The sequence below is a fragment of the Triticum aestivum genome, chromosome 2B (genome assembly GCF_018294505.1).
Source record: "Triticum aestivum cultivar Chinese Spring chromosome 2B, IWGSC CS RefSeq v2.1, whole genome shotgun sequence".
Classification (NCBI taxonomy): Eukaryota; Viridiplantae; Streptophyta; class Magnoliopsida; order Poales; family Poaceae; genus Triticum; species Triticum aestivum.
The window spans coordinates 51,837,958-51,860,866 of record NC_057798.1 but is presented as its reverse complement, the minus strand read 5'-3'; the positions used below and the strand labels follow the sequence as shown (position 1 = coordinate 51,860,866).

The window sequence follows — 22,909 nt, the reverse complement described above, 5'->3', positions numbered from 1 at the left end:
TTCTTTTCTTTTCTTTACAATCACCTTTTTCCTTGTAACAAATCCGAACGAAACCTTAATAAATGATGTGTCTGCCGGAATGAATTGATCGTGAACCAACCTGTGATTTGATGGTTATAAGGATAGTGGTGCTTGTATTTTTCTAGATTATAGGTAAGTTGCCATCCAAAGAATTCCCTTCCAAGGACAACTTTGAACAATTTGCTAAAGATGTAAGGAATAACCAGTTGTGTTCCTCCCTAATACTAACTGGCGCAAGTTTAACAAGGACCCAAAAGATGGAATGAGGCCATGAAGCGAGTTGTTTGGAAGATCAAGCACTTGAACATTTGACATATTGGCCAGCGAAGCAAGGATCAGGCCCTCTAGTCTGTTGCTTCCCGTAACCAATGTGAGATGGTATCTGTCCAAAAATGCCATTGCTACCAACACTAAAGTTTTTGAGTAATGACATGTTGTAAAGAGGAAACAGAACATTACCTGATAAACTGTTGAAACTTAGGTCAAGGTCAAGCAGTTTTGTAATGCCACTCAAACTTTCCAGAATTAATTCTGATATCCTATTTTGGCCGAGCAATATAGAAGTGAGGGAATAAATATTTCCTATTGATGGAGGTATGCTTCCAGACAGGAAGTTCTAAAACGCCCGAGCCTCCCACATGTCGCTCCTGAGCTACTCTGGAGGCGCACCCGGCCGCCACCTAAAGAACTGTCGGCCACCAGCAGAATCCTCGCCGCCCCGGAGGAGGCCGTCCAACGGTAGACAGCGGTGGCGGGGTGCTGTCCCACCCCCCTCTCCCCCCTCCCAACCTTCCTTGGCTTCTGGTCTTGTTCATCAGCATGCTCAGGATTTTTTGTCGAAAGAAACCACCTGTGCAGCCGAATTGCCAGAAAAGACCCCCTTTAAGACAATTTGACAAAAAGGACCCCCTTGGCCGTGGCGGCAGGCGCGTCAAGCGACACGTGTCACCTGCTGCCACTGTGCGAGGCGGCAGCCCCTGCCGCCACGGCGTCAGGCGGCAGGCTGCCTGGAACGGGAATCAGCTACTGCGATGAAACGGGCTGGTGCTGTGGGCCCCAACCGCCTGAGGGGCTGGCGGCAGGACTGTAGCAGCCGGGCCCGGCCGCCTCATGGACTGGCGGCAGGTCCCCATGCGGTACTCGCCAGCGCCAATGATGTAGCTACAAGTTTTTTTTTGCATGGTATGTAGCTACAAGGTTTAGGCAGGCAGTGGTACCTTGCTACTTCATTATACGCGTGCGTGCTTCCATTTATGCTATGGCGGCAGGGGCTGCCGCCTCGCACCGTGGCGGCAGGTGCCACGTGTTGCCTGGCGCGCCTGCCGCCATGGCCGAGGGGGTCTTTTTTGTCAAATTATTTCAGAGGGGGTCTTTTCTAACAATTCAATTGCGCAGGTGGTCTTTTTCGACAAAAATTCCATGCTCAGATCCAGATCGAGTGGACAGGTCCCTGCTCATGGTAACCTTAGTGGCAGCCGCGAGAGGCCGACTAGATCCCATCCCCAGAGGCATCTTCTCGTGAGGTTTGGGCTGGAGATTGCTCCATCACGTGTTGGTGGCTGGCCACGTCCTACCAGATCTGGCAACAGCCGGTTGGGATTAGTCCACAAAGGTCAGAGTGGCAGCTGCCATCCCATGACGCAGAAGCCTTGCGACGAAACAACGATGCTTAGTCCGTGTTGGTCCCTGTGGTGAAAACTTCAGGCTGCGGCAACGGCCTCTCGTTCTGCATTGCGATGGCCACCGAAAGGTCTTTGTGAGATTTCTTCATCCAGATCCGGTGGTTGATTCCGGCGATGTGTAAACTACAGACAACGGCCTGACACAAAGGAATGGTTGTGCAGCGATGGCGGTTGCACATCGCATGTAGCTGCCGGGATCGTGGAAAAGTGATGGTGAAAACACATGAGCGGCATCGTTGGTGGTGCTACTTGAGCACCCCGTCTCGAGCTCCGGGGCAAAAGTCTTGGTCTGACCCGAGTTGGTTGTACCAGGCAATGACGACGTCTTAACGTCGTTACCTTCTTGGAGGCATTGTTCGGAGATGATCGGACTGGTTCTTCAGTGTGAAAACCTAGATTCTGACCTTGCATGCTTGGATCCGGTGACAACAGTGCTTGAGTGTCGCTCCCTTCCTGAAGGCGTTGTTGTTAAAGAACTTCGTCCTATGTGTGGTGTCATGAGATGGTTGGTGCGGATATTATCATTGTTGCAGTTTACCAATCATCATGGATCTAATAGCTTTGGGTTTATTTTTATTTTTTCCCTCGCCTACTCATAACTTTGGTCTTATATGACTATGCTATTTTTGGCGTGTTTTTGTGTGCGTGCGTTGGTATTGGTTGTGTGCATCCTAGCTATACAGAGGCCAGGTGTATACTCATTGTGTTTGTATCCTCTTGATGCTTCATTTTGAGCCAATAAAATTCATTCTTTTTTGAAAAAAGAGAGAAAATTCTCCGTCAGGCAAAGAAATTTGAGAATCTGTATTCTCGTTGAGATAGCGCTTCCACGAGAAGTCAGAGAAAACATCAGGTTGAAGCAAATAATGATTTTGTTAAATCAATGACGATGACAACATTCTACACATGTTTGCACGTTGTTTTACTAGACGTAACTGCACCATGTACCATCATAATAACAAATTCAAATACTGATGCATCTATGTTCACGTAGAATCATATGTTGAGACAAATGAAGAATGTCGGCACAACACTAGCAAAGATCAATACTAAGGATCGCCTACCACATCTAACTGGCGGAAAGATGGTCATGAAACAAATCTATAAAGTTATTCAAGGGTGGTTATATTTCATCCTGTTATTCTTAAGATTCTTCAGAACGTATATATAGTTAAGTATTTAGATGGATAGGTTGGTGTTCCTACACTCACATTTTCACCGACATTGCTATTCGTACTTACAAAGAAAAGCAAACTATGCCCTTTATTGCCCAACAAAACCACTATTGACTGCTTCCACATATTTTTGCAAGATAACAAAAGAGAAAAAATTCATCTATGGTCACTGGATTCGAGTCAGTGTCTCACTTTGGTCACTGTACTTCAGAGTACCCTAAATACAACTAAAGTAGCTTAAGCGCCTCAATATGGTCGCTAGTATGACTTGACATACACATTTCACTTAGTTGGCATACAGTTGCCCCGTCCAACTGCCATGTGGGCAACAACTATGTGGACAACATGGCCGGGCGACATGACATTTTGAAAAATAAGCCTGACGGGCCACACCTATCAGATGGGGTGAGAAACAAAAATCAGAACTTATGTGCCCGTGGGGATTTGTGCTGGAATTTTGTCTATTTGGGCCTAGCCCAATAACAGTTTCAGAAATTCCTAATAAATCCTAGAGGCCCATGCAGCCCATTTGTGCAAGGCAAGAGGTAGAACTAAAGTTTAGTCCCACATTGCTAGTTTAGAGGGAGTTGGACCTTTTTATAAGGGAGACTCCTTCCCCACTTGTATGAGCATGAGAACAAGAGGGACATCCACGCGCGCTCCTCCTCCGCCGCCCGCCTCGTCACGAATTTTTGCCACGCACTACGGGTATACGAAAGGTCACTCGGGAGCTGAAAAGTTTTGCTGTAGTGGACATTGAATACGAACGCTACACCCTTCGGCTGCTGTCTGTTCGTTTTGTCTCCCTCGTTCCCTTCAGTTCCCGGCGCTGCCCTCTCGCCTCCTTCTCTTGCGCCTATAAAATGGAGGTCGCTCCTCTCAGCGAGACGCACCAGAACTTCTCCTTCCTCTCGCCACCGGTTCCAATCTCTGCGCTGCTGCTGTCTTCCTCATCCCGGCTTGCGGCGTGCACCGCGAGTCGGGACAGTAGGCCTCCGAAACCGCACCTTTTGAGTCCTGTACGGGAGAAGGGTGATAAGGTTTTTGGGGAGCGTTCTGCGCGACTACTGACTTCTACGTAACGGACGCCCCGGACTCCGACGACTACTTCCCCGACGTCGACAACCTCCTCGACGACATGGAGGACACCGACCCCAAGTCCAGTGCCTCTGCTCCCGCTGTTGTCACGTACGTGTTTCTCCCCTTTCTATTGGAGGTTCTGCTACAGTTTCTTGTTCTAGTGTTTGCCCTACACATGTTAGGATCTACCTCACATATGCATCTTGATCTATTGTCTGCTCGAGAGATGATCGGTTCTAGCTCATATATGCAGATGTTATTTACCTTCACTTTGTCAAATCGCATTATTTGTTTTATCACTGCTATACTAGTCATGCTTTATCTAGTATTTCTGTTAATAAAATAATTCGGTAAATTGCTCATATTTCCAACAATCCAAAAACCTTATTATAGGCAATTTACCCCGAGTGGTTTTGCTGCTTCCATGAGACCTCCTATGTTTGAGGGTATCCACTATAAGAGGTGGCGTGTGAGAGCAGTCTTATGGTTTCAAACCATGAGTTGTTATGACGTCACTCTTGGCAAACCTGAAGGAGAGCAAGATGCCCAACAGGCACAAGCTTTTCAGAAAATGGATACTCAGTTTAAGGCTACTCTCTTGAGTGTTCTTAGTGAGAACATAGTTGATGCTTATGCGTCGATTGACAATGGAAAAGATATGTGGGACGCACTCGAGGCCAAGTTCGGGGTCTCGGATGCCGGCACTGAGCTGTACATCATGGAGCAATTCTATGATTACAGGATGACTGAAGAGCGCTCCGTGGTTGAGCAGGCTCATGAGATACAGTCATTTGCTAGAGAACTTGAGCACTTCAATTGCATGCTATCGGACAAGTTTGTTGCCGGGGTTATCATCACTAAGCTTCCTCCTTCATGGAGGAACTTTGCTACCTTACTGAAGCATAAGAGACAGGAGTTTTTCGTTCCGGATATCATTGGTACTCTTGATGTGGAAGAAAAGGCGAGAGCAAAGGACACACATGCTCGAGGTATTGAGGGAGGATCTAGTGCCAATCTGGTATAGAAGAAAAACTTCCAGTCCCACAAGTTCAAGAACAAGGGCAAGCTTGATGAGCAAAGTTTGATGGGAAGAACAAGGTTGTGCAGCACACGAACTTCAAGAAGAAGAATGACAAGAAGAAAGGTGTTTGTCATGTGTGTGGGGATCTTGATCATTGGGCTCCAAGTTGCCCTAATCGCTATGACAAGCGTCATCCTGGGAAAGGCGGCAAGACCGCTAATGTTGTCATTGGAGACACTGACATGAAGGATGTTGGGTTTGGTATATTTCCCACTATTCTTTTAGTATGTCATTCTCCTGATTGGTTGATTGACACGGGTGCTAATGTGCATGTATGCGGTGATATTTCCATGTTTTCGTCTTATCAGACCGCAGGAACTTTAACCGTGCTGATGGGCAACGGTTCAAGTGCTTCTGTTCGTGGTGTTGGCACGGTCGATCTGAAGTTTACTTCGGGGAAGATCGTGCGGCTGAAGAACGTGCATTATGTCCCCTCCGTCAATAAAAATCTTGTTAGCGGATCTCTTCTGTGTAGAGATGGCTATAAGCTTGTCTTTGAGTCGAATAAATTTGTAATATCCAAGTATGGAACCTTTGTTGGTAAAGGCTATGAGTCAAGAGGCCTGTTTCGTTTATCCTTGTCAGACGTTTGCAATAAAGTTGTTAATCATATTTGCAACAATAGTGAATCAAATGTGTGGCATTCACGTCTTTGTCATGTTAACTTTGGTTGCATGTCGCGACTAGCGAAGTTGAACTTAATCCCTAGTTTCACCACTGTCAAGGGATCTAAGTGTCAAGTGTGTGTGCAATCTAAGCAACCTCGTAAGTATCACGTGACTACGGAGACGAGAAATCTTGCACCACTAGAACTTATACATTCAGATCTATGTGAAATGAATGGTGTTTTGACAAAAGGTGGAAAGAAATATTTCATGACGTTAATTGACGACTCCACTAGATACTGCCGTGTGTATCTTCTGAAATCTAAGGATGAGGCTTTGAACTTTTTCAAGATCTATAAAGCTGAAGTGAAAAACCAACTTGATCAAAAAAATCAAGAGGCTTAGGTCCAACCGTGGTGGAGAGTATTTTTCCAATGAATTTGATGCTTTTTGTGCGGAACATGGTATAATCCATGAGAGGATGCCTCCCTACTCACCTCAGTCAAATGGGGTGGCCGAAAGAAAGAACCGTACTCTAACTGATTTGGTTAACGCCATGTTAGACACATCGGGTCTCTCCAAGGCATGGTGGGGGGAGGCGATATTGACAGCATGTCATGTCCTAAATCAAGTCCCCACAAAGAACAAAGAGATAACTCCATTCGAGGAATGGGAGAAGAAAAGGTTAAAACTCTCTTATCTATGAACATGGGGTTGTTTGGCGAAAGTCAATGTTCCAATTCCAAAGAAGCGGAAGCTTGGACCAAAGACTGTGGATTGTGTTTTCCTGGGATATGCTTTTCATAGCATTGGCTATAGATTCTTGGTTGTAAAATCTGAGGTACCTGACATGCATGTCGGTACGATCATGGAGTTGAATGATGCGACTTTCTTTGAAGATATCTTTCCCATGAAGGATATGGCTACCTCATCTAATCAGGAGATGCCAAGTTCATCGAATCAGGAACCAGTTACAATTACCAAACCTGCCATTTCAATGGAACACTTTGAAAGTCCTCTGGAGGAGAACAACGAAGTTCCTACTAGGAGCAAGAGACAGAGGATAGCAAAGTCCTTTGGTGATGATTTTCTTGTGTATCTCATAGATGATACTCCCAGTTCTATTTCGGAGGCCTATGCATCGGAAGATGCTGACTACTGGAAGGAAGCGGTTCGTAGCGAGATGGATTCCATCTTGGCGAATGAAAGTTGGGAGATAACTGATCGTCCTTATGGGTGCAAACCTATAGGATGCAAATGGGTATTCAAGAAGAAGCTTAGGCCTGATGGTACTATCGAAAAGTACAAGGCTCGGCTCGTGGCTAAGGGTTATACCCAAAAGGAAGGTGAAGACTTTTTTGATACTTACTCACCTGTGGCTCGACTGACCACTATTCGAGTTCTACTTTCACTAGCTGCCTCACATGGTCTTCTTGTTCATCAAATGGATGTTAAGACTGCTTTCCTAAATGGAGAGTTGGATGAGGAAATTTATATGGAACAACCAGATGGGTTTGTAATAGATGGTCAGGAAGGGAAAGTGTGCAAGTTGCTGAAGTCTTTGTATGGACTCAAGCAAGCACCCAAACAGTGGCATGAGATGTTCGAAAGAACTTTAACAGCTACAGGCTTTGTTGTGAACGAAGCTGACAAATGTGTGTACTATCGCCATGGTGGGGGCGAGGGAGTTATGCTTTGCTTGTATGTTGATGACATACTGATTTTTGGAACAAATCTGAATGTTATTAAGGAGGTCAAGGATTTCCTATCTCGCTGTTTTGAGATGAAGGATTTAGGAGTGGCTGATGTCATTCTGAACATCAAGTTGTTGAGAGATGATGATGGTGGGATTACATTGCTTCAATCTCACTACGTGGAAAAGATTTTCAGTTGCTTTGGCTACAGTGACTGCAAGCCCTCTCCAACACCATATGATGCTAGTGTGTTGCTTCGAAAGAATCGAAAAATTGCTAGAGATCAATTGAAATATTCTCAGATTATAGGCTCGCTTATGTACTTAGCCAGTGCTACAAGACCTGACATCTATTTTGCTGTTAGCAAACTGAGTCGGTTTGTCTCAAAACCAGGATATGTGCATTGGAAAGCTCTAAAGAGAGTTTTGCGTTATTTGAAAGGCACGGCGAATTATGGAATTCACTACACCGGGCACCCAAAGGTGCTTGAAGGGTATAGTGACTCAAACTGGATCTCATATGCTGATGAGATAAAGGCCACGAGCGGATATGTATTCACTCATGGAGGTGGCGCTGTTTCTTGGAAGTCTTGCAAGCAGACCATCTTAACAAGGTCAACAATGGAAGCAGAACTCACAGCACTAGATACAGCTACGGTCGAAGTAGATTGGCTTCGTCGACTCTTGAATGACTTGCCGGTAGTTGAGAAACATGTACCGGGTATCCTTATGAACTGTGACAATCAAACTGTGATCACTAAAGTGAGCAGCTCAAAGGATAACATGAAGTCATCAAGACACGTTCAGAGAAGGTTAAAGTCTGTCAGAAAAATGAAAAACTCCCGAGTTATTGCAGTGAATTATATCCAAACGTCTAAAAATCTGGCAGATCCTTTTACTAAGGGTCTATCACGTAATGTGATAGATAATGCATCGAGGGAGATGGATATGAGACCCACGATATGAGTTGTTCACAGTGGTAACCTATTCTTTGTGATCGGAGATCCCGTGAATTAGATGTGGAAGACAAGCTGTTGGTCAACTGGGAGGAGAGTACCCTTACTGTTTAAATACCACTCCATGAAGATGCAATACTCTCCTAATCTGCATGGCAGGTTGATGTATATCTTAATGTGTTCTAAGTGGCTCTTTGAAGCAGAGATGTTGTCCTGCAGAACATCTTTTGAAGAACGCACCTATATGAGTCTGATTGTTAAACATCGCAATCTATGAGAGTAGGGTTCTCTCTAGTAAACTCATGAAAGGTCTCGGAGTATGACGCATAAGCTCCATCCGTGGGGAAGACCCACGGTAGCCACGTATCGGTCAAGGCTTTATGTGAAGCTAGATTCGCAGAAAACTTGCAGTTCAAGGCCCAGTCCACTGTTCAAGTTGCTTACTAGTGTAGCATAAGATTCTAGGTGGAAGTTCAACTTAACAGTGTCCACTGCAGTACCGGTATATAAAACAGTGTTTTGGAACCAAATGCAAATTTTTTTGTGCCTCTGGGATCTGGTGGGGGATTGCTGGAATTTTGTCAATTTGGGCCTAGCCCAATAACAGTTTCAGAAATTCCTAATAAATCCTAGAGGCCCACGCAGCCCATTTGTGCAAGGCAAGAGGTGGAACTAAAGTTTAGTCTCACATTGCTAGTTTAGAGGGAGTTGGACCTCTTTATAAGGGAGGCTCCTTCCCCACTTGTATGAGCATGAGAACAAGAGGGACATCCACGCGCGCTCCTCTTCCGCCGCCCGCCTCGCCACGCCACGCCTCGTCACGCCGCGCCGGGCCGCGCCAAGGGTTGCGGGTTGCGGGAATGAGCCGAGCCGATGTCTAAATTTTTGCCACGCACTACGGGTATACGAAAGGTCACTCGGGAGCTGAAAAGTTTTGCTGTAGTGGACATTGAATACGAAGGCTGCACCCTTCGGCTGCTGTCTATTCGTTTTGTCTCCCTCATTCCCTTCAGCTCCCGGCGCTGCCCTCTCGCCTCCTTCTCTTGCGACTATAAAATGGAGGTCGCTCCTCTTAGCGAGACGCACCAGAACTTCTCCTTCCTCTCGCCACCGGTTCCAATCTCTGCGCTGCTGCTGTCTTCCTCATCCCGGCTTGCGGCGTGCACCGCGAGTCGGGAGGGTAGGCCTATGAAACCGCACCTTTTGAGTCCTGTACGGGAGAAGGGTGATAAGGTTTTTGGGGAGCGTTCTGCGTGACTACTGACTTCTACGTCACGGACGCCCCGGACTTCGACGACTACTTCCCCGACGACGACTACTTCCCCGACGTCGACAACCTCCTCGACGACATGGAGGACACCACCCCCAAGTCCAGTGCCTCTGCTCCTGCTGTTGTCACGTACGTGTTTCTCCCCTTTCTATTGGAGGTTCTGCTACAGTTTCTTGTTCTAGTGTTTGCCCTACACATGTTAGGATCTACCTCACATATGCATCTTGATCTATTGTCTGCTCGAGAGATGATCGGTTCTAGCTCATATATGCATATGTTATTTACCTTCACTTTGTCAAATCGCATGATTTGTTTTATCACTGATGTACTAGTCATGCTTTACCTAGTATTTCTGTTAATAAAATCATTCGGTAAATTGCTCGTATTTCCAACAATTTGATCCCACCCCACCCCACACCTATTCATGTCCACATAGTGGAGCGTTATGTTATCATACGAATTTAGGATGGATCGATGCATGCATGTAGTGCATGAGATATATGCGATCATCCGCATACCGACGTACTCCCTCCATTCTGAATTATAAGATGTTCTATTTTTTAAATCGAATGTATATAGATACATTTTACTGTGTTTGTTCGCTCATTTCAGTCCATATATAATTTATATTAAAATATTCAAGTGTCTTATAATTCGGAGCAGGTTGTGCTAGTCACTTGACTACTGAGCGATCGAGCCAGTTAGCTACTTGCAGGTTTGAAGAAGACCTGGCGGTCAGGCAGCCACTGGTTTCCGGTGATGAAGCGCTCGGCGGTGTACTTGGCGGCATCGCGCGCATGAATGACGCGGTGATAGCCACTCCACTTGACGCAACGCTTCACCTTGGAGGTAGCCAGGGGCCATAGCTGCTATATTCCATGTATTACAGGTGAGCGTCACAGCGACCAACTTCACCTGATTGTCCTTGTTCAAGGACGCCCAGCCCTTCCAGTCCACCCAGCCCTTACCCTCCACGTGCTCGCCGAGGTAACTCTGCATAAACATGATGTGGGAGTGGTTCATCCACGGGCAATCAAGCTACGTCTCAATATTGTTGAGGTCCTCACTGTCGCCATGCCCTCACGCTGCAATTTTAGACGAGAAACCAATGTCACGGTCTAGTTAGTTGCAACCCTATAGGTCGTCACCACATTTTGGTTCACAAGCATCAGCTTGAGAACTAAAATGTGACAACCCTGGAGAACAGCTTGTTGTTGCCCCAAATGATGTCGGTGGTGTCATGTACCTCATAGTCTTGTCAAATTGCATCTTGCTCTTCACCAGCAGCGCGTCCTGAAAGCCAACAAACTTGTATCGGTAGAAAAAAAATGAACTTTTAGCCCGCGCTTTAGAATTTCGAGGGGGGGGGGGGGCATAGGCCCCCTAGTAGCCAAATAATCTGGTTAATCTATACTCTCTCTGTAAGTAAATATAAGACATTTTAAATTACTATTAAAACATCTTAAAGTGCGGCCTACTTTCACACGTTGTAATCAACGGGGCCAGCTCACTTTTTGTACCTAGTTACTTCTTTTATTCTTCTTGTTGGCATCTTCTAATTCTGGTTTTTTTTTCGCCTTTTGTTCTTCGTGTTTTTTTTTCTATTTTTTCTTTTTATTAAATTCGTGAAGTTTTTTTTCTTCCTTTTTTTGAATTTGTGAAGTTTTTTTAAATCTGTGAACTATTTTTCGAATGAATACATGTTCTGAATTTCACAAACTTCTATCAACAAATGTTGATAAACTGTTTTGAAATGTTTGCACAATTTTAGAAAAAATTCACAAGATTTTGAGAAAAGTTCAACCTGTGTTTAATAATGTTCATTGGGTACTAGAAAAAGTTCAGCTTTTCCCAAATGGTCAACATGTATTCAGATAAATATTCGTCATGTATTTGAAAAAATATTTAGGATGTGTCTAGAAAATGTCCAACCTATATAGAGAAAATGATTAACTTGAATTTAGAAAAGTTGACATGTATTTGAAAATTTGAATAAAAGAAAAGAGAAAACTGAAAAAAAAAGTAATTCATTATAATCTGATAAAAACATAAATAAAAATTAAACTTGCAAAACCTTCCCAATACTGGGCGGAAGGTTCCTACACCAGTCTGTGCCGGTCCAGGGAAGCTTCGAACAAACCCCACCGTGCACAGCTCCTAATGGACTAGCCCACTCGGGCGAACTCTATAGGCGAGCGCTAGTACCGTCTCACGGTAACTAGACATAGCATTTACTTCATTTAAAAAAAAATCACGGTGAATTAAAAAAAGTGTAGTGCAAATTTGTTAACTTAATTTTAAAAATAGTTCATATCATCTAACAAAAAAAACCCGTATATTTTCAAAAATGTTCACACATTTAAATATTTTGTGAAATTTTATAAAAAATGTTCATGAAAATATAAAACAATGTTCGAATTATTTGAAGAAAAGTCCATAGCATTTAAAAAATTGATCGTGACATTTGAAAAACACTCACATGTTCAAAATTTGTTCATGTTTTTTTAGAAAAATGTTTATGAAATGTAAGAGGCGACTGCATCACTCCCGTTGGGAGCCTGTGGGGGCCACCCAAGCATTCATGGATTTAAAAGAAGTTCATCAATTTTCAGAAAAACAATTCTTGAATTTGAAAAAAAAGCGCAGCCTTTAAAGGAAAGTTTGTAAAAGCTGAAAAGAGTTCATGTATTTGAAAAAAAGTTGATGGATTTGGAAAAAAGTTCACGGATTTGAAAACAAAGTTCACGAATTTGAAAAGTACACATATTTAAGGAAAAATTCATGACTTTTAAAAAAGATAAAAATATAAAGAAAGAGAAAAATAAAAATAGAAGAAAATTGGACAAACAAAAACCGAAAAAGCCCAAGTAGACTCGTGTTGGTTAGTGTTATAATTAAAGAAGAAAAAAAGAAGGTGACAAGACACAACAAGAAAATAGTCTGGTTGGTTACCGCGGTTGTACTAAGGGTATAGGTGCTGGGTTTGAATCTCGTTGGGCACTTATTTTTTGAAGGTTTTACATAAGAGGGAAAAAATGTAAAATGGGTTGGCTCAGATGTTACCTATCTTTTTGGCAAAGTAGCATTTCTTGTGTAAAAAAATCACCGTGTCCTTTTTTTGCAGTGCAAATCTGAAATGGTTGGCATTCAAGCTTCTATTCACTATATGGATCTTTTTGGCCAACTCATGCTTATTGGAACTGCCCACAGTAAGTAATCAACCAATACACATTTTTTCCAACTATAACTACATCATATCATTATAAATATTTTTTCCTAATCATGTTTGCATATATGTTGTGTATCTTTGTAAATAAACGTAACTACAGTTTGGATACTCAATGCAAGACTCTTTAACTCATGGATGAATTACAGGAAATTTATGGAAGTGTATATTGAGGGCGCTTCCACAAGAAGCCGGAGTAAACAACAGGTTGAAAACAGAACATGTTATGCACTTGCACAGTATCCCCCCCCCCCCCCCCCCCGGGCATGGCTTGCGTTAATTAAAACTTTGGTAGGGAAAAGGTCGTTTCATATGGTTTTGGAAAACAGCGATTATAAGTGCACACACTCACGCTTCGCCTACTGAAGAACAATGTCATGGAGACTCAAGATTGACTTAAATGAATGCCTTGGCAGTGCAATGATGGATCATACAGCATTAGTTTATGTTACTATCCTTTTTTTGTCAACAGTCTTTGTTGTCATCTCCACCTAAAAAAAAAGTTTTATTTGTCTTGCCCATACTTGTCTACCTATTCAGTAATTTCATCCCTTTCAAGTAACACCATCATGGGCCTCTTTAGTGTTCCTCTCCTGACGTAAAAAACTTATTCAGGAATTTCATTCCTTCCAATATTTAACAATAATGGCTAGAGGCCATGGATAACTCAAGCATATGCAACCTCATTCATGCAAGGAAATAACAGTTTGAGAGGAAAAGAGTATTGTTCGTCATGTCATATGAATATCTTTCTTTGGCTACTGATGCAGGATGCAACCTTAAGACATATCCTTCGAATAATACCCATCAGGCTGTTAAGAATTGTTTAAAGAACAATACACATATCCTTCGAATATTACCCATCAGGCTATAAATTAAACATATTATTTCATCGGAAAACACCTTTACATACACCCTTTGCAAATAAATTAGTGCAAGAATTTGACAATACATACACGTCAATATCAAAATAAAAAATAATCAACAACTCTAGAACAAAGAGTTGTTGATATTTCTTATATCCAACTAACTGCAAATCACATCTCTGTCCCCACAGTTTGTTTCAGTTTGTCAAATAGATTGGGTACAATATGCACTGTACTAGTTAAAAAAACACATTCTTAATATAATTAATCAGTATGCTCTAACATAATTGATATATTCGTTAATCATCATGACAGTTCCAGAAAAGAGGCTCTAATATCAGAAAGTTTTGCACAAACATCTTTCATTCCGGGCCTATCCTTCGGAGATTCCAAGGTACATGACAGCCCAAGGGCAACCAAGGGGACAATATATCTCTGCATCCACGCTTCTGCGCACCCTTGATGCTCCTCATGTGCCATATGAGGATCAAGAATCTCTGCAACTCTGTCTGGGAACATAGATTCACAGAACTTACAAAGGCTAAGTCCATCCACAAACATATCATCAGTAGGTCGTTTTCCAGTAAGCAATTCCAGTAGAAGCACTCCAAAACTATACACATCGTCGGCTACGGAGATCTCGCAACCCATTCCATACTCTGTGAAGACGTAATGTGTTTAGATAATACACACTCATATGATACAAACTATAATTAAGTGGAAACGGAAAAGGTAAAACTCACCAGGTGCCACATATCCAATTGTCCCTCCAACATCATCCAGGCTTTTAGGAATTAGCAGACCTGGTGATAGAAACTTCCCTGAGCCAAAGTCACTGAGCCGTGCAGTCATGTCATCATCCAAAAGGACATTGTTTGGCTTCAAATCACAATGGATCAGAGGAGGCGTCAGTTCGTTGTGGGCATAATCAAGAGCAGAAGCCACATCTGCTGCTATGCATATCCTGTGGGCAAAGCTTAGCCCTTTATCTGCGATTCCATTGTGTTGGTCAGAATGCAACCATTTCTCTAGGCTGCCATTAACCATGAACTCGAAGATTAGTGCTTTGAACTCATGGTTTTGTGAATCCAGTGTTGAGCATAGGGTCACAGGTCGCATTATATTTCTATGGCGGGTGCTTCGTAGCACTTCACACTCAATAAGGTAACTATTGTATCCACCAGGTTCATTCAAGTTGAATACTTTGATGGCAACTAGGCTCTTGTCGGACTTGAACCTACCAACATAAACTGAACCAGTACAAGTTGAGCTGATAGTATGGACCAAAGAAAACCAGTTGGTAGCTTTAAGAATGTCCTCGTATGACACTCTCTTGAGCTTCTTCTCGTCATGGCATGGGACTGTAGGCACTTCTCTTCTATTAGGAAACAACTTGGACACAAGATCCCATCGTGAAGACGAAAACAACCCTTTCTTCCAAAGAGTGAGCAGAAACCATAACAACACCAGGGAACCAATACTGAGTGTTGGTAGTACAATTAGCAGCGAGGTCGCCAGGAATGACAGGTGGTGTTTTGATTTAGTCACTAAAGCTGAGATGCGAGGACAAACTGGTAATGCTGGCCTGAAGGAATTTCTTATTTTTATCAACTTGGAGGAATTTAAACAGAGTCCCTTGTTGCCACCCAGAACTACTGCAGCATATTTCTTAAAGATCCCACTAGTAGGAACAGACCCTTCCAAGTTATTGTAAGACAGATCAAGTTGCTTCAGCATATCAAATCGCTCAAAGAATTCAGGCACGGCACCGGATAAGTCATTATGAGAAAGATTAATCTGCTGGGTTGATACTAGTAGATGCCATCTTTCTGGAATCTGTCCATGAAACTTGTTTCCTTCCATGTGAAGGGATACTGGACCACCACTGCTATGTGTACCAACTACCAATGGTAGTTCCCCTGTGAGATTGTTGTGTGAGAAGTCCAGAACCAAGGAGAGTGGAGGATAAGCAAACAGTTCGTCTGGTACTGACCCGTCAAGATTGTTCCGAGACAAGTTTAGTTCAAGAAGTCCCTTGCACTGACCTAAACTACCAGGTATGTTTCCACTCAAGTTGTTATCATCAAGATAAAGTTTGCCCAGTTGAGCAATGCCACCCACTGAGGGAGGGATCTGACCTGATAATTTGTTCTTTGATAGATTCAGGATGTATAAGTTCTGTAGCTTCCCGATGGTAGAAGGTATGCTTCCAGAAAGAAAATTACTCTCCATCCCAAGTGAAGTGAGATTAACAAATTTGCTAATCTCAGCAGGTATGGAGCCCAAAATTTGGTTTGACCCAAGCGATAAATGTTCTAGCCTCCTGGAAAGATTAACAATTGATATAGGTAGGCTGCCATTTAGAAGATTCCCTTCCAAGGACAACTTTGTCAGCTGGGTGCAATTTGCTAGAGATGTAAGGAATGACCAGTCATGTGCTTCTAGCAAGTTAATTCCTAAATCCAACAGATGCAAGTTTGCCAAAGAACCAAGATATGGCACAGAGCCATGTAACAAGTTGTTTGAAAGATCAAGTGTTTGGAGATTTAACATGTTGGATAGTGAAGCAGGGATCAGGCCCTCCAACCTGTTGCTTCCCATGATAAGGAACTGGAGGTTTGGTAGTGAGAAACCAATGTGAGATGGCATCTGTCCAACAAGGGCATTGCTGCCCACATTGAAGAATTCGAGTGATGTCATGTTGTAAAAAGACAACGGGACACTCCCTGATAAACTGTTGAAACTTAGATCAAGCTCCAGCAGTTTTGTAATGTGACTCAAAGTCTCTGGAATTAATCCCGATAACCTATTTCGGACGAGGGATATAGAAGCGAGGGAAGAAAAATTTCCTATTGAAGGAGGTATGCTCCCAGAGAGGAAGTTGTCTGTCAGACAAAGAAATTTGAGTGTTGTGACCTTATGGAAATGTGGGATGGGACCAGTGAAAAAATTCATCTGGAGATCAACGACGGTAAGCTTGGATGAATTACCAAACAAAGTAGAAGGGATCTCTCCAGAGAGGCGATTACGTGACAGTATAAGTGTGCTGAGTGAGGAGCTACTGGCTAATGAGAGAGGGATATTGCCGGTAAGTGTGTTGTTTGCAAGGTCGACATAGCTAAGAAAACTGCTAGTGCCTAGTGAATCAGGGATTGATGCCTGACTTGAAGCAGAGGAGGGCATGGCGATCGATCTCGGACATGTTTGCTTGTGCTGCGGCTGGTATTGAGGTGTTGAAACAGAGAAGGCTGAGCAAAATACAGAGTGAAGACAAGACAATGGGCATGATGTCGATGTGAAAGAACAGGGAGTGCTAAGGTTGGAGGTTGGATGATCTTGGGTGAAGGCTGACTTTTGAAGGATTTGTGTACCAGACATGGACGAAAAGGCATGCTTGACTGGACACGGCAGGTCAGTGTGGACGTGTGCGCAAGGGAAACAAAGACCTCTGAATGAGAACGTGTGTGGACTGCTGCAGACTGCGACCGGTGGAGCTGTGGTAGGTGCAGAGGACTGCCAACAGCACAAGCGGCAGGTTTTGACAGCAGCATCGAACTAGACGCTGGAGAGGTGAGATGAGAGGTTTTGACAGCAGCCAAATCTCGTCCATTTCAGCATGGCGGATTGGGAATCTGCTGTAGGACTTACCGGATGCTGCGAGATGCTGCTCACTCGTCTTTCGTCTTCCGCGCGCCCGGGGTGGCGGCGAAGCTCGCCGTAGGGAGCCGCCGCAGCAGCGAGGGCTGGCCCCGCTAACTGAACTGCGGATCGAATCCGACGAGCTGCCCGGAAAGAAGGAACCCCGGGGGAGGCGCGGCGACGGTGGGTAGGTGGCGGCCGGTGGTGGCGTCGTCAGCGCGGTGCGGCGACCCGCCCGGACTCGGGAGGCGGCGACCGCTCGTTGATTCGGCGAGGACTGGTGGAGGCGTTGGAGGCCGGCGGTGAGTCCGCTCGCTTGTCGGATGAGGAGGGGAGCACGAGCGTCAAGATCAGACGGCTGAGGTCTCACCGTAAGGCCAGCTCCAACGCGCGTCGTTCGATTTGGGTTCCAAGCCCACAGAATGACAGAACCAAATCCGCGTTCCTTTGCGTCGCCGCGTTGAAATTGGCCTCAGTATCTCTCGCTGTAACTAAAAATAGCATAAGGAAACTGAATATTTTTTTTGGCATCGAAAGATGCTCTAGTGTGTCATGCGGACATTCGTGGTGTTTGGACATTCTACAATGTCGACAAAAAACAAATTTGACCGTGAAAGAAACTTTGTAAATGAGCACTATTTGGACCTTATTTGGTTTTTTTGCAGGTCTATAAATGTTCAAAAAATCACAAAAATTTGCGCAGCCGAGCATCTTTTGTGTCAAAAAAATTCATATTTTTTGTTCTTTTAAAGAATTTTTACTTTACTGTTCATCGGGCGTAGGAGAGCACAAGCACGAGCTTAGACGTGAATTACCGCGACTCCTATTTCCTCCCCATATGTTCGATGGACGAAAATTGCTTGGAAAAGAGAGAAAGAAAAACGCCATCCAACTAGAGCTATCAAATCATACATCCGGACACACAGCCACATCGGATGCAGCTCACCCCGGACCACTTTCTCTTTCCTTCCCCACCAATGATATGCATGTGTCCACCAATCTACGAGGATACAACTGCATGCACACCAACAAATAGGGGTACAAAGCGGGCGCTGTAGAAAGTGTCCGCGGACAAGTAGGTCCAGTTGGAGCTACTCTAACACACTGCAACCATATGAAAGTTAACAGGTGTATCAGTTCAAAAGACAGGTTAACAGGTGTACTGTTTAAAGTTATTTTTTTGTCAAGAACCAAAAATCATTTCTCAGAAATCCAAGGCAATGAATTATTAATAATACGATCTTACCAAAACTGCGCATATGTACTGCAATATACTTCTATGAATACGCAGATTAATAATTGGGATCACATGAACTCAGCTTCTAAAATATCATGTCTAATAGAATACAGATACTAGTTTTTCCAACATAGGGAGCTCCAATACTGAACATGTACTCTTTCTAGGAATTCAATATTTCGATAACTAGATTTCTGATGATCTTCCCACACTAAAATGTGGTCTGTAGAACCAATTTTTACAGCAAAGATATTCACACCTTATACTCTTATTCAAAGAACATGTAGATGCTTGCGGCGATGATAGGAGGGGGCTCATGTTAACAGACAAGCCAGTGGAAATTGTTAAGGATGCAGAGTCGGATCTAGATTTTGTCAAGAAGATGGGCTGGGCATTCCAACAAGCATGTGACGTGCACCAACAGCTCCTCCTCGGCGGAGGGAGCGGTGGTAACATGCTCTGCTTTAGATGCGGTGGACTGGACTCTTGTGTGGTTGGACCGACGGAGGAAGAGGACGGGAGTGCGCATGCTTGCACGGCGGCGACCTCGATTTTCGGCGGGCGTCGGCTCCACCGCCGCAGGCATGGCCTCCACCAACAAGAGAGACAGAGGCGTGGCGAAGGTGTGCGCAGGCAGAAGCGAAGGTCTAGCGCGATGACGGGAGGGGAAGAGAGGTCCCTGCGGCGTTCCCTTCGCAGCTGGGCTGCTCGCCGGAAGGGCTCTCCATCTCTAGACCAGAACGACGAAAACAGAGCGAGAGAGAACAGCAGTTCTGCCGTGCGCGGGCGCGGATCCACCGTGGTTGCTTTGAGATTCGCAATACCTTTTTTCTTTATCGCTTTTAAATTTTTTTTGCCTTGTTTCAGAGTGTTATTCCCCCGTTCACTTTTGTAAAACCGTTTAGACATTTAAGATAACACCCGAAACAATTCGATTTCAACTGTCTAAAACGTCTTATAAAAGTAAACAGACGGAGTAACATTAGATTTGTTTTCTCTCGCTCCATAGTGAATGTTGGTGTTCGTATCGTTGTGTTATCCAAAATAATTGTATACTTACACATTGAAACAAGAAAAAGAAAACTAACGAAACATTTTGAAACAAGATAAATGTTGACAGCAACCATAAAAGGTAGCATGAATTTTAAAGCAATCACGGACGATGGATGCATACACGGAATATCATTTGCATTGTGGACAAACCACTCTTAGAACAGAGTGCATTCTGCAACCACTGAAATTGTCTCGTGAGCGCAATTTCGGCATTGTACATTAAAAATGTTGATTTACGACCAAAGACTCAAAGAGCAGACAGATAATAATGTCAAAATAAAAATTCTGTTTCTGTGGTGTTTAGCCAGAAAACGTCGGTCTGTTTTCACAGGAAAATTTTCCAGTGACTAACGATGATCCTGACTCCCTACTACTCCCACCATCTGTCTATCATCAACATCAGTTGCCAATCCCACGACTAATGTTACCAAATTGTTGTGATTTTAATAAGCCAGACAGTTGTTGCGACCCTGGCAATAAAACAAAAAATAAAATCCAAGCTAGTAATCCCTCTGGTGAGGAGGGAACCAACAAATCAACAGTATTCCATGTTGGACCTAAGCTGTAACAATTTTCTGCTCCGATTAAGGCTGCTTCGCTAATCAAAAAATGAACAGATCACAAGAACTGAGAAGAAGACATAATCTTTGGAGCAAGACGACACAAAGAGGAACTAGAAATCAGAGGCCAAGAGGCTGCCCCCAGCAAATGAAACGCCCGGCTCCGTTGATCAACGCGACCAGAGCTTGTGATGACTATGATGCCCTACAACCAAAGGTAAGGAGTGCAGACATCAGTTTAACTGGCTCCTAGATATATGCACTTCAAGATCCCAAGTATTCACAACAGGCAAATATGGGTCCTTTATCAACTAATATTGCTTAAGTTAAAAGATGAATTAAAGTGGCTATATCATAACCATCTCTAAACCAAGAGAAATTCCCATTTCCTTGATGCTACAGATACATAGATGATGAAAGCACCTGATCAAGCCAAAAAAGCTCACAAAAGTACACATGGCAGAAAAGCTAAGAGGAACTCAAATAGCAAGTTAAGTCAGCCATGCACTGTGAGGCAGCATTAGAGCTTGACGTGTCTTCTACCTTTCAATCAATTGAATTCCAGTTAACACATCATGGGGATTCAGAGCTGATGACAATAGAGCAGGTGATGAAATAACTCTGTGCGCTGTATATGCATTTCCTGCTTCATTAGATAAGCTACGCCAGTGATGGGCGGATGAATATACCTCATAGAACTAATTATGCTACTTCAGTGTAGAAGCATAGCATGTATACTCGGAAGTTTATTTACTTGCAGTTAGGACATCATTATAGAATCTAGCGCCATTCACCTTCAGTGTATAAACACCATTCAGTAAAATGGTAGAAATGTAATATCCTGGAAGTATATTTCCCAACTGATAACAAATACTCCCAGTACTTAAGATGTAACCACTATATAGTTGGACGTATATAGAAGCTTCCATTTCCTTGATGTTACAGATACATAGACCACGAAACCATCTGAATTGGTCAAGCTAAAAGCTCACAAAAAGTACACATGGCAGAAAAGCTAAGAACTAAAAAGGTGGATCTGATATCAAGCTAAGTTAGCCTTAGCCATGCACTACCAGGTCAGCTTCTACTACCTTTCAACCAATTGAATTCCAGTCAACATGTCATGGGGATTTAGAGTTCGATGACTATAAACAGGTGATAAAATAGATTTCTTTGTTGTGTGTGAATTTCCTGCTACAGCCGGGTTAGATAAGCTACATCAGTCATGGGACTGATGAATATACCTAATTGATATAATTCAGCGACTTCTGTGTAGAACCATAGGCACTCTACATTCTACAACACGCTTCCTAAGTTAGATTTAGAATCAGAAACCACACCTCCACCAAGTGTTCCAAGGAATTTTCTAGGCATTACTTCAAACATCTCACACAAAAATTTACAAGGGAATTTTCACATATAGTGCAAAACACATTCTAGATGAACTTCTTGTAATTTGTTAGGCACGGCTGCATTTCCCAAATCAAAATATAGCATAAAGCCATGAAGTATAGGCAAAAGCCATAACAGCCAGTCTGCAACTTTTATCGAACTGGACATCAAAAACAGGGCAGCTGCAACAGTTACAACAGACTTAGACCTTACATTTCAGTAAAATGTCAAAACAATCAGTAGTCGTAAAATTGAACGATCACAGGAAATCTTCACTTATTCCTATTAAGTCAAGACATCACAGATTACTGCTCCGGAATGAGTAACAACTTCTTGTATTGGAACGAGGGTGCTAAAATCAATCTAAAATTTATAAGAGATTTTTTCATATATAGTGCAAAATGCATTCTAGACAAACTTCTTGAAAATAGTAAAGCATGTCTTGATAGCTGCATTTCCCAAATCTAAATATAGCATAAAGTATAGCCAAAAGACCTATCATACGAACAGTACCTAAATGAAATCTGCTTAAACTTTTATCGAACTGGGCCTCAAAATCAAGATAGCTGCAACAGTTACAACAGCTTGCAGTATCATCGGTCGTGGGAATCACATTTAGAGAGTCCTTCCAACGTGTATTACAGGCATATCTATATTCAACATTCAAAGCATCACGCAACATCAACTGATTTGAATTAGGCCTTACATTTCAATAAAACAATCAGTAGTAAAATTGAACGATCCCAGGAAATTCTTCACTTATTCCCATTAATTCAAGTTGCTACAGACCACTACAGCATTTCTATTAAAAAGGAGGGCGCCAACCCTTCCGAGGCATTGCGTCGAACACCTGACGCGCGGGCAGGCAAAAGCAAACAAATCGAAGCATCACCGGGGGTGGGAACTAACCGGAGGCGACTACTGGCCCGCGCCCTCCGGCGCGGCGGCGGCCGGCTTGGGCGGCGGGGCGTGCGAGACGACGAGCGGGGGCCTGAGGGCGCGGCGCTGCTCGTCGGCCTGCTTCCGCGCGTTGTACATCTCCTCGGTCTCGACGACGACGAGGCGCTTGACCTGGGTGAGCATCCCGAGGAGGGAGGGCGTGGTGCGGTGCTCGACGGTGCGGTGGCAGCGGCGGAGGCGCATGGCCTCCAGGGTGCGGCGGTGGAGCTTGCGCGTCCCGGGGAGCCCGCGCACCAGCGTGATGTACAGCTTCGGGCTCCACGCCACCGGCACCCGCGACTTGAACGCGTTGAACGCGCTCCCGCTCATCTCCCCTCTGGCGGCTCTGCTCCTCCGTGTGGTGCGATCTGCTCCGGCGGCCGGAACCCTAGACCTCTGTTGCCTTTTGCCGGAGTGGGGAGAGTTGGGCTGGT

General features: G+C 44.0%; 2 protein-coding genes and 1 pseudogene across 2 annotated transcripts; all 3 read right to left on the bottom strand.

Moving 5' to 3' along the window:
- Nucleotides 1–10,639, bottom strand: part of LOC123038927 (probable LRR receptor-like serine/threonine-protein kinase At3g47570) — a 39,723-nt pseudogene extending 29,084 nt beyond the window's left edge.
- A 3,188-nt stretch (nucleotides 10,640–13,827) lies between these two features.
- On the bottom strand, nucleotides 13,828–17,759 carry LOC123043416 (probable LRR receptor-like serine/threonine-protein kinase At3g47570). Its single transcript, XM_044465867.1, has 2 exons — nucleotides 14,399–17,759; nucleotides 13,828–14,314 (listed from the first exon to the last, which is right to left on the bottom strand). The coding sequence occupies exons 1-2, from the start codon at nucleotides 17,031–17,033 to the stop codon at nucleotides 13,962–13,964; spliced, it is 2,988 nt and encodes a 995-aa protein (XP_044321802.1). The 5' UTR covers nucleotides 17,034–17,759; the 3' UTR covers nucleotides 13,828–13,961.
- Nucleotides 17,760–19,702: 1,943 nt separating this feature from the next.
- Nucleotides 19,703–22,909, bottom strand: LOC123043415 (uncharacterized). The gene is made up of 2 exons (XM_044465866.1): nucleotides 22,446–22,909; nucleotides 19,703–20,349 (listed from the first exon to the last, which is right to left on the bottom strand). Exon 1 carries the CDS (start codon nucleotides 22,803–22,805, stop codon nucleotides 22,455–22,457), a length of 351 nt encoding a protein of 116 aa, XP_044321801.1. The 5' UTR covers nucleotides 22,806–22,909; the 3' UTR covers nucleotides 19,703–20,349; nucleotides 22,446–22,454.

Excerpts from the sequence above, each read along its gene's own strand:
- LOC123043416 (XM_044465867.1), bottom strand. The coding sequence starts at position 17,033 with ATGTCTGGTACACAAATCCTTCAAAAGTCAGCCTTCACCCAAGATCAT. Across the intron at positions 14,315-14,398 it reads AATTGGATATGTGGCACCTG|AGTATGGAATGGGTTGCGAG; the intron begins GTGAGTTTTACC and ends ACGTCTTCACAG.
- LOC123043415 (XM_044465866.1), bottom strand. The coding sequence starts at position 22,805 with ATGAGCGGGAGCGCGTTCAACGCGTTCAAGTCGCGGGTGCCGGTGGCG.